The following is a 12023-nucleotide window of genomic DNA, read 5'->3' on the forward strand; positions in this document are numbered from 1 at the left end:
ATAATAATAATAATACTTAATATTCCCTCAAATCTGAACAAGTCCAACTAGATCTGAAACAACCGAATGTCTTACCACATTTCTACATACAAGGCTTTTCTCCAGTTTGAGTTCTTCCCTGCTGTTTAAAGAGGCCTTGACAGTTGAAAGGGTACCATATCGTGTCAAGACCAGAAGGGGGGACATTCAAGATGGTGGGCAGCACAGGCAGCATTCTGTGTTGTTCCGTGGCCTAGGTCTGACCTCATCAAAATACAGGATTTCAGAGAGCATGAAAATACACTCTAGAGTCGATTTTCATAGAAATCACCACGCTGTAAGCCCAGTGCAGAATTCAGAGCCTCAGCGTTCGAGTAATGGACTCTAAGCCCAAAGCCCACAGCTCTAGCCACAAGCAGCTCTTGAGCGGCTCAGCAGAAACACCTCTCAGCCCCTCTGCAGAACTCCAGGCTGCACCTCATTCCCACACAGGCCACTCAGCTGCTACCTACCCACAGCACAAGGCCATCACCCAGCTCCCCCCACATCACTGGAAGCAGACCGGCTCCATCTTGGATCACCTTTCTCCCCATATTTGGTGAGCATGGCTGGCAGATGGGAACTCCCTCTGAGCCACATATCATCCTGCCACATCCCCAGTTCATTGTCCACCACCAGAGACTGTAAACCTTTTTACAAAACTAGGATTTTAAATAATAATTGAATCCAATATTTCTGGACATTGAGACTAAACTGTAAATGTCTTCATAACAACAAATTGTTCATACGTGATGTATTGTTGATATTGGGATCTGTTAACATCGTCCTTCCCCACAAAGGAGGGATCTTGCAAACCTACAAGAGCACTACAAATCTATAGGGCAAAAAAAAAAATAACACCCCAGAACCACAGAGGTGGAAAGGAATACACACAAGTAACATGAAAAGACAAGGGAAGAAAGTGCCCAAACAAATCAAGAGAACACATCATTAGAATCATTGGCAGTTACAGCAGAAAAATGGACACAGAAAGATTTCAGGATATACATGGTTAAAATGTCCTGTAAACGCCAAGAAGGTATAACAGAGCAAAGACAAGCAGTAAAAGATCACTTCGACAATGAGCTACATAAACAAATCCAAGAAGTAAAAGATCACCTCAACAGGGAGACAGAGGTTCTAAAACAAAAAACAAATAGAAATCCTTGAAATGAAAGAAATAATAGGGGCTGGGGATATGGCTCAAGCGGTAGCGAGCTCACATGGCATGCGTGCGGCCACGGTTCGATCCTCAGCACCGCATTCAAAGATGTTGTGTCTGCCGAAAAACCGAAAAATAAATATTAAAATTCTCTCTCTCTCTCTCTCTTAAAAAAAAAAAAAAGAAAGAAATAATAAACTAAACTCAAAGCTCAAATGAAAGCATCACGAACAGAGAAGACCACAGGGAAGACAGGACATCAGACAATGAAGATAAAATATATAATCTTGAAAGGAACATAGACCATAGAGTGAAAATGGTAAGGAAACAGGAGCAGAACATTCAAGAAAATGGGATAGCATAAAAGGCCAAATTTGGGAGTTATTGGGATAGAGGGAAGCATAGAGGACCAAACCAAAGGAATCAAGGATCTATTCACAGAAATAATATCAGAAAACTTTCAAAACCCGAAGAATGAATTGGAAATCCAAATTGAAGAGGCTACAGGATGCCAAATGTACAAAATCAAAACAGATCCATACCAAGGCACATAATAATAAAAATGCTCACCATACAGGATATGGAGAGAATTTTACAAGCCATGAGAGAAAGGAATCAGATTATATATAGGGGAAAATCAGTTGCGATAATGGCAGATTTTTTCATCACAGACCCTAAAAGCTAGAAGATCCTGGAACAACATCTATCAAGCTGAAAGAAAATGGGTGCCAACCAAGAATCTTGAATCCAGCAAAACTAAGCTTTAGATTTCAAGATGAAATAAAGTCCTTCCATGATAAACAAAAGTAAAAAAGAATTTATAGCTAGAAAACCAGCACTACAAAACATCCTTGGAAAAATATTCCATGAAGAGGAAAAGAAAAACAACAATGAAAATCAAAAGAGGAAGGTAGTACCCCAAAGGAAAAACAAATCAAAGAAGAAAATCAAGTCAAGTTAAATAACAAAAATAAACAAATATGGCTGGAAATACAAACCATTTCTCAATAATAACCCTGAAAGCTAATGGATTAAACTCACCAATCACAAGACATAAGCTAGCAGACTGGATTAAAAAAAAAAAAGGAACCAACAAGATGCTGTCTCCAGGAGGCTCATCTGATAGAAAAAGACATACACTGACTGAAGGTGTAACGTTGGGAAAAACCATACCACTCACATGGACTGCACAAGTAAGCAGGGTTTTCCATACTCATATCAAATAAAGGAGACTTCAAGCCAAAAGGAATGAAACGGGATAAAGATGGACATTACATACTGCTCAAGGGAACCATACACCAAGAAGATGTAACAATCATAAATATATATACCCCAAACAATGGTGCAGCTATGTTCAAACAAACTCTTCTCAAGTTCAAGAGTCAAACTGACCACAACACAATAATCTTGGGTGACTTTAACACACCTCTCTCACCACTGCACAGATCTTCCAAACAAAAGTTGAATAAAAAAACTATAAAACTCAATAACATAATCAATAATTTAGACTTAACTGACACATATAGAATATTTCAACCTGCATCAAACAGAAACACCTTCTTCTCAGTAGCACATGGATCCTTCTCTAAAATAGAACATATACTATGCCACAAAGCAACTCTTAGCAAATATAGAAAAGTAGAGACACTACCATACATTTCATCAGATCATAATTAAATGGAATTGGGAATCAAAAAGAAAATAAAAAGTAAAAATTTCTCCATCACCTGGAGACTAAACGATAGGCTACTGAATGAACAATGCATTGCAAAAGGAATCAAGGAGGGGATTAACAATTTCTTAGGGGTAAATAAGAAAATAGAAACAACCGATGGAAATCTGAGACACTATGAAAGCAGTACTAAGAGGAAAATTCATTGCATGGAGTTCATTCCTTCAAAGAAAAAAAATGACCTCACACTACCTCTCAAAGCCCTAAAAAAAATAGGAACAAACCAGCAGCAAAAGCAGTAGAAGGCAAAAAATAATTAAAATTAGAGCTGAAATCAATAAAATTGAAACCAAAGAAACAGTTGACAATATGGACAGAAAAAGTTGGTTCTTTGAAAAAATAAAAAAAAATTGACAGACTCTTAGCCATGCTAAAAAAGAGAATGAGAGAGAGAGAGAGAACTCAAATTACCCATATACATGATGAAAATGATAATATTACAACAGATATGACAGAAATACAGAGAATGGAAGACATTGAAGCTATCAACAAATTTCTTAAGTCATACGATCTGCCCAGATTGAATCAGGAAGACATACACAATTGAAACAGACCAATATCAAGTGATAAAATAGAAAACAGAGCTTACCAAGATTGTGCAATATGATTAAGTGGGATTCATCCTAGAGATGCAAGATTGGTTCAACTTACGCAAATCTATCAATGTAATTTATGACATCAATAGACCCAAAGATAAGAATCATATGATCATCTCAATAGATGCAGAAAAAACATTTGACAAAATACAGCACCCCTTTATGCTCAAGACACTAGAACAACTAGAGATAACAGTAACATATCTCAACATCGTAAAGGCTATCTATGCTAAGCCTCAAGACAACATCATTCTAAACAGAGAAAAATTGACGGCATTTTCTCTAAAAACTGGAACAAGACAGGGCTGCCCTCTTTCACCACTTCTATTCAACATAGTTCTTGAAATGCTGGCCAGAGCGATTACACAAATGAAAGGAATCAAAGGGATATGTATAGGAAAAGAAGAACTTAAATTGGCACTATTTGCTGATGATATGATTCTATATCTAGAAGAACCAAAAAACTCCACCAGAAAAATTCTAGAACTGGTAAATGAATTAAGCAAAGTAGCAGGACATAAAATCAACACCCATAAATCAAAGGCATTTCTGTATATCAGTGACAAAGACTCTGAGAAGGAAATGAGAAAGACTACCCAATTCACAATATCCTCAAAAAAAAAAAAATACTTGAGAATCAACTTAATGAAAGAAGTAAAAGATCTATACAATGAAAACTACAGAACCATAAAGAGAGAAATCAAAGAAGACCTCAGAAGATGAAAACATCTAACTTGCTTTTGGATAGGCAGAAATAATATGATCAAAATGACCATACTACCAAAAGCATTATACAGATATAATGCAATTCCCATCAAAATCCCCCAGGCATTCCTCATACAAATAGAAAAAGCAATCATGAAATTCATCTGGAAAAATAAGACATGAAGAATAGCTAAAACAATCCTTAGACTGAAGTAGGTGGCATCTCTATACCAGATCTTAAACTATACTACAGAGAAATAATAACAAAAACAGCATGGTGTTGGCACCAAAAGAGACTGGTAGACCAATGGAACAGAATAGAGGACACAGACACTAACCCAGAAAATTACAATTATCTTATATTAGACAAAGGTGCCAAAAACATGCACTGGAGAAAAAAGCATCTTCAACAAATTGTGCTAGGAAAACTGGAAATCCATAAGCAACAACATAAAATGAAATCCCTAGGTCTCACCATGCACAAAGTGCAAATCAAAATGGACCAAGGACCTAGGAATTAAACCAGAGACTCTGCATCTAATAGAAGAAAAAGTAGTCTGTAATATTCATCGTGTGGGATTAGGCCCCAACTTCCTATAGCCCAAGAATTAAAACCAACAATCAATAAATGGGATGGAATCAACCTAAAAAGTTTCTTCTCAGCAAAAGAAACAATCTGTGAGGTGAACAGAAAGCCTACACTGAAGGAACAAGTTTTTACCCCTCACACTTCAGACAGAGCACTAATCTCTATTGTATACAAAGAACTCAAAAAGCTAAGCAACAAAAAAACAAATAACCCAATCAACAAATGGGCCAAGGACGTGAACAGACACTTCTCAGAAGAGAATATAAAATCAGTCAACATGTATATGAAAAAATGCTTATCCTCTCTAGCAATTAGAGAAATGCAAATCAAAACTTCTCTAATCTATCACCTCCCTCCAGTCAGAATGAGAGCTATTATGAAGACAAACAACAATAAGTGTTGGTGAGGATGCAGGGGAAAAGGTACCCTCTTACCTTGCTGGTGGGACTTCCAAATTGGTGCAGCCAATTTGGAAAGCAGTGTGGAGATTCCTTGGAAATCTGGGAATGAAACCACCATTTGACCCAGCAATCCCTCTCCTCAGACTTCCCCAAAGAACTTAAAAAACACCATACTACAGGGACACAGCCACATCAATGTTTATAGCAGCACAATTCACAAGAGCTAAACTGTGGAGTCATCCTAGATACCCTTCAGTGGATGAATGGATTAAAAAATGTGGCATATATACACAATGGAACTTTAATCAGCAATAAAAAATAAAATAAAATCATGGCATCTGCAGGTAAATAGATGGCATTGGAGAAGATAACGCTAAGTGAAGTTAGCCAATCCCCAAAAAACAAATGCTGAATGTTTTCTCTGATATAAGGAGGCTGACTCATAGGGGGTACATAGGGGGGAGCATGGAAGGATTAGATGAATGGTAGACAAAGCAGAGGACTGGGAGCGAAAAGGAGGGGACAGAGGATTAGCAAGGATGATGGAATGTGAAGGACATCATTATACAAAGTGCACGTATAAAGACATGAATTGGGTGTCAAAATTCTTTATATACAGATATGAGTAATTGTGGTATATATGTGTAATAAGAATTGTAATGCATTCTGCTGCAATTTCTTTATCCAAAATAAATAAATAAATAGATAAAGAGCAGACGGGTTTTCCCAGATGTAAATCCTTTTTTTAAAAAAATTTTTAAAATATTTATTTCTTTATTTACTTTTAAGTTTTCGGCGGACACAACATCTTTGTATGTGGTGCTGAGGATCGAACCCGGGCCGCACGATTGCGAGGAGAGCACGCTACCGCTTGAGACACATCCCCAGCCCAGATGTAAAGATGTAAATCCTTTTATGTATTTGAATAAAACTGTCAAAATTAAGTACAGCCCAACATGGCTTATCCACAGGATTTTCTACAATATATATTTTTTTAATACAACTGAACAAAACTAAAACATCTGAACCCTGGGTATTTCTTACTTGCATAGGATTTATTCATTTTGGCATGAATCTTTCCAAAAGAATCTTTCTAGTACTCAGAATAAACTGCAAAAATTAAAAGATTTCCCACATTTTTTCCATTCATAGGGCTTCTCTCCATGAGAATTTTCATAAAAGAGAAGAAAAATAGGTCTAGAACATGAAGCTGATAGAGTATAGCAAATCGTCCCCATTCAGAGTGTTTATTTTCCAGTGAGGGAAATGGCTTTGAAGACAACAGGGAAAATGGAATGATTTGCCATATTTTTTCACATTTAAACAGTTATTCATCCAGATGTGGTGATGTATGCATTTAATCCCAGAGACTTGGGAGGCTTAGGCTGAAGGATCACAAGTTGGGGTCAGCCTCAGCATTTTAGAACAACCCTAAGGAACTCAGCAAGTCTCTGTCTCAAAATTAAAAATATAAAAAAGAATGAGGATGTGTCTCAGTGGCAGAGTGCCACTTGACCAAATCTCCAGTACAATCCCCAGTACAATATTCAGCAGAGTGAGCCCTTTGTTTTTGTTTGAAGGGGACAAGAAATATTGATCCACCACATTTCACATTTAAAGAATTTTTCTCCAGTAAACTTCCAACATGTTGATGAGAAGAACAGTAATAACAGAAGACTTTGCCAATTGTTTTCATCAGTACAATTTCTTTGCAATATGAGTTTGTTCATGTAAGTGAAGCTGATGGGATATAGCCAAGGCTATTCCCCATTGTTGACATTCATAGGGCTTCTCTCCAGTGTGAGTTCGTTCATGTGAGCAAACATGAGAGGACTGAGTGAAGGCTTTGCCACACTGCTTACATTGATAGGGTTTCTCTTGAGTGTGAGTCCCTTCATGTCTGTGAAAGAAAAAACAAGAAAAAGACTTTTCCACATTGTTGGTATTCATTAGGCTTCTCTTCTGCATGAATACTTCCATGTACGTGAGGTTCACTGGATGTGTCAAGGGGTTCTCCACATTGTTGATATTCATAAGACTTCTCTTCAGTATGCGTTTTTGCATGTCTGTGAAGATGATGGGATTGAGCGAAAGCTTTGCCACACTGCTTACATTCATAGGGCTTCTCTCCAGTATGCGTCCATTCATGTCGGTGAAGGGAAAAAGAAGTAGTGAAGACTTTTCCACATTGTTGACATTCATATGGTTTCTTTTTCGTATGAGTTTTTTCATGTGAGTGAAGGGTAGACGATAGAGCAAAAGATTTGCCACACTGCTTACATTCATAGGGCTTCTCTCCAGTATGCGTCCATTCATGTCGGTGAAGGGAAAAAGAAGTAGTGAAGACTTTTCCACATTGTTGGCATTCATTGGGATTCTCTCCAGTATGGATTTGTTCATGTATCTGAAGGTAAGACAAAGTAGTGCAGGCTTTGCCACATTGTTGACATTCATAGGGTTTCTCTCTAGTATGTGTTCTTTCATGTCTGTGAAGTTTACAGGAGTCAGTGAAGGCTTTGCCACACTGCTTACATCCATAGGGCTTCTCCCCACTATGAGACCGCTCATGTATCTGAAGGTAGGAAGAAGTACTGAAGGCTTTCCCACATTGTTGACATTCATAGGGCTTCTCCCCAGTATGAGTTTTTTCATGTGAGTGAAGGTGAGTGGACTGAGTGAAGGCTTTGCCACACTGCTTACATTCATAGGGCTTCTCTCCAGTATGCATTCGTTCATGTCTGTGAAGTTTAGAGGACATAGTGAAGGCTTTGCCACACTGCTTACATTCATACAGCTTCTCTCCAGTATGCATTCGTTCATGTCTGTGAAGTTTAGAGGACTTAGTGAAGGCTTTGCCACACTGCTTACATTCATAGGGCTTCTCTCCAGTATGCATTCGTTCATGTCTGTGAAGTTTAGAGGACTTAGTGAAGGCTTTGCCACACTGCTTACATTCATACAGCTTCTCTCCAGTATGCATTCGTTCATGTCTGTGAAGTTTAGAGGACTGAGTGAAGGCTTTGCCACACTGCTTACATTCATAGGGCTTCTCTCCAGTATGCGTCCGTTCATGTCTGTGAAGGGAAAAAGAAGTAGTGAAGACTTTTCCACATTGTTGGCATTCATTGGGCTTCTCTCCAGTATGGATTTGTTCATGTATCTGAAGGTAAGATGAAGTACTGTAGGCTTTTCCACATTGTTGACATTGATAGGGCTTCTCTCCGGTATGCGTTCGTTCATGTCTGTGAAGGGAAAAAGAAGTAGTGAAGACTTTTCCACATTGTTGGCATTCATTGGGCTTCTCTCCAGTATGGATTTGTTCATGTATCTGAAGGTAAGATGAAGTACTGTAGGCTTTTCCACATTGTTGACATTGATAGGGCTTCTCTCCGGTATGCGTTCGTTCATGTCTGTGAAGGGAAGAAGAAGTAGTGAAGACTTTTCCACATTGTTGGCATTCATTGGGCTTCTCTCCAGTATGGATTTGTTCATGTATCTGAAGGTAAGACAAAGTAGTGAAGGCTTTGCCACATTGTTGACATTTATAGGGTTTCTTTTTCATATGTGTTCTTTCATGTCTGCGAAGTATAGAGGAGTTAGTGAAGGCTTTGCCACACTGCTTACATTCATAGGGCTTCTCCCCACTATGAGACCGCTCATGTATCTGAAGGTAGGAAGAAGTACTGAAGGCTTTCCCACATTGTTGACATTCATAGGGCTTCTCCCCAGTATGAGTTTTTTCATGTCTGTGAAGTATAGAGGAGTTAGTGAAGGCTTTGCCACACTGTTCACATTCATAGGGCTTCTCTCCAGTATGCGTCCGTTCATGTCTGTGAAGGGAAGAAGAAGTAGTGAAGACTTTCCCACATTGTTGGCATTCATTGGTCCTCTCGCCAGTATGGATTTGTTCATGTATCTGAAGGTAAGATGAAGTAGTGTAGGCTTCTCCACATTGTTGACTTTCATAGGGTTTCTCTCTAGTATGTTTTCTCTGATGTATTCTAAATAAACTTCGGTAAGCAAAGTCTTTCCCACATACGTTACATTTGAAAAGTACTTTCCCAGTGTGCGTGATCACGTGACTGTGAAGACCTGTGGGTGAAACCAAGGTTTTACCACCTTCTTTACCTTCATGGGATTTCTCTCCAGAATGAGTTCTTTCATGTTTTCTAAATAAAGTGGGGGAATGAAAGGCTTTCCCACATACCTCACATTGAAAAGCTTTACCTCCCCTATGTGTTTTTGTGTGACTTTGAACATCTGTGGGAGAAGATGAGGCTTCATCACATTGTTGACATTCATCAGGTTGCCACCCAGTATGAGAATCTTCATGCCTCTCAATGTCATTGGAACAACTGATGACATTCCCACATACTGTACTTTCATAGGGTCCATCTCCAGTTTGTGTTAACATTTGTGTGTGAACACTTTTGAGAGAAACCAGAGATTTCCTCCTGTATTGTTTCAATTCACATGGCTTCTCTTCACATTCTTCATTCTTGTAGCACTCGGGTCCACAATGAGATGTGATCTGCCTATGAGGAATGAAGGGCATATGAAGTCTTTGGCACACATAATGCAGTCACATGAATTTACTCTATTAAATTTTTTCTTTGCTTAAGAATTGGGATCTCATGACCAGCACATTATTAATACTTGATTAATTCATGATGTTGTATTTATTTAAGGTCCTAGGTTAACGTCACTTCCAACATGAGGTAAAGCCTAGGATTTTCAAACTTGTTCAAATTGCCGGAAAATAAAGAGATTGAGAGGAAACAATGCTTTGCAACACAGCTTGCCTATGGTCATTATCCAAATAGTTATACTCACATATGCAATTTCATAATAATTTTTGCATGTCAAGCACCTTGAATAGACTTAATATCATATATATATACATACATATATATATAATATATTTATATATATAAATATATATATATATATAAATAAATAAATTTATTTCAGTTGACAATGGACTTTATTGATTTAAATGTGGTGCTGAGAAGAGAACCCAGTGCCTCAAGCATGCAAGGCAAGCTCTCTACCACTGAACCACAACCCCAGTCCCAGTGAAGTACATATTTCTGGTAAAAAATCTTATAAGAATAAATACATTTAAAGTTGTGCAAATTTCTTGCATTGGTTTTAAAAATTATATGATATCCCCAGATTCCCTCAAGGATTCCTCTTGTGAGTATAATTACCTTTGATTGCTCCCAAAATTTTTGATCTGATATTCAATGTTCTTCTCATCACATTTGATTCCTAAAATACCAAACAAAAACATTATAAATTTCTAGGAGCTAGAAATGCTTTTCCAAATTCATGGTGCATTTTATGCTACAATAATTCACCAACTGATTGTCTTTTCATGTTCTACATAAATAAAAAAAAAATGAACACAAATTCTCTAATTAAGTAAATGCACAAATTATTACCTATAGATGCCAGGTTTCTGAGGACTTCCAGCATCACATCTCTGTAAAGGTTCTTCTGGGAAGCATCCAGCAAATCCCACTCCTCCTGTATGAAGTTCACAGCCACATCCTCAAAGGTCACTGAGATCTAAAATATCCCACAAATGTGTAGTGGAGAACAGGAGAGATTTCACAGCATGAGAAATCTATACTCAACATGCATGATGTTCACATGATTCCCTGGCCTCTCGATTAATTCCACGATTTGGTCATTGAAATCTCCAGTGCATTTAATTCTTCACAGCCACTCCAACACTAGATTTGGGCCCCACACAAGGTAAATAGTAGAGTGTTGTACACCCTTCCTTTGGTGAGTTCATAGGAAGTAAGAGGGGCTCCCGGGTCACCCTTATCTTATTTGTTGATTGCATCTCTATCACCTTCTTACCAACATCCTGTGCAGTAGAGAGCTAATATTAGCACCCTCCTTATTACTTACCCTTAGAAAAGAAAGCTGACTGAGTTGGAAATTGCTGGGATCACAAAACTCAGCATTTGAGAGAACCTGCCAACCACAGTGGCTCACTGGGCCTACACACTTAATATAGACAACATGGTATTTACTGATCTCCTGTTTCCTTCTGAAAGCCAATTGTTCCATCCTTAAAGAAGTGCCTAGAATCAGCCCTAACCCACACCCTCAGAGTATGGAGTCACTAAAGACTTTCCCTTATAGACAACAGTTAGATCATCTTCCACACAGATTGTCACAATGTGTTCACTGGGGACTGAGCTCAACTTGTGTGATTACACTGAGGACAACTAGAAGTTTGCAGGTGCTTTACTCCAGAACAAATTTACCCAATTAGTAATCAAGCACAATGATTAATAAACACAACAATATAATAATTTCTGGTGGTTAATGTCAAAGCAGAATGGGGTGTGTGGAAAGATGGCATGTGTCTCAGAAAGAACTCGATGACCCCAAGATGTTATCTTGTCCAAAAAACAGCCTTACAAAATTATATCGGTTTGAAAAATAGTTTTCTTAACAGCAGAAAATCCTTTCCCAAACCTCAGGGCAACCATGAATGTCCAATGATTCTCAAACTCTTCTGAACAGCAGATGTCTCACTCAGATCATCTACAGTCATGAGACACATACCACCGTTCTGCTCAAGGACACTTTGATCAAGATAGGCCACATGTACAATGGTGGTCTGTCATGAAAGAGATTCCTCGTTCCTGTAGCACAGCTGGTGAAAGGAAACCTCAGGCACAAGCACTTTCAGGGTGTGTTAAAGCAGCAGGTTTGCAGCCCAGAATCCTGAACTATCCGACGCTGACTGCTTGTGAAACAGGCCACTCCATGTGGGTCTCTAAGCAGGCTATGATTT

At 38.3% G+C, this 12023-nt stretch overlaps 1 protein-coding gene across 11 annotated transcripts; it reads right to left on the minus strand.

The window, feature by feature from the left end:
- Nucleotides 1-6237: 6237 nt before the first annotated feature.
- Nucleotides 6238-12017, minus strand: LOC107158739 (zinc finger protein 709-like). 11 transcript variants are annotated; one of them, XM_048797415.1, is made up of 5 exons: nucleotides 10648-12017; nucleotides 10414-10474; nucleotides 8024-9738; nucleotides 7820-7855; nucleotides 6238-7065 (listed from the first exon to the last, which is right to left on the minus strand). In XM_048797415.1, the coding sequence occupies exons 1-5, from the start codon at nucleotides 10679-10681 to the stop codon at nucleotides 6899-6901; spliced, it is 2013 nt and encodes a 670-aa protein (XP_048653372.1). In that variant the 5' UTR covers nucleotides 10682-12017; the 3' UTR covers nucleotides 6238-6898. The 11 variants fall into 11 exon arrangements, with proteins under 11 accessions (XP_048653372.1, XP_048653371.1, XP_048653370.1 ...); XM_048797414.1 differs by having other exon boundaries at nucleotides 7820-9738; XM_048797413.1 differs by having other exon boundaries at nucleotides 6238-7315; nucleotides 7820-9738.
- Between the last annotated feature and the right edge of the window lie 6 nt (nucleotides 12018-12023).

The sequence above is a fragment of the Marmota marmota genome, unplaced genomic scaffold, assembly GCF_001458135.2.
Source record: "Marmota marmota marmota unplaced genomic scaffold, marMar, whole genome shotgun sequence".
Taxonomy (NCBI): domain Eukaryota; kingdom Metazoa; phylum Chordata; class Mammalia; order Rodentia; family Sciuridae; genus Marmota; species Marmota marmota.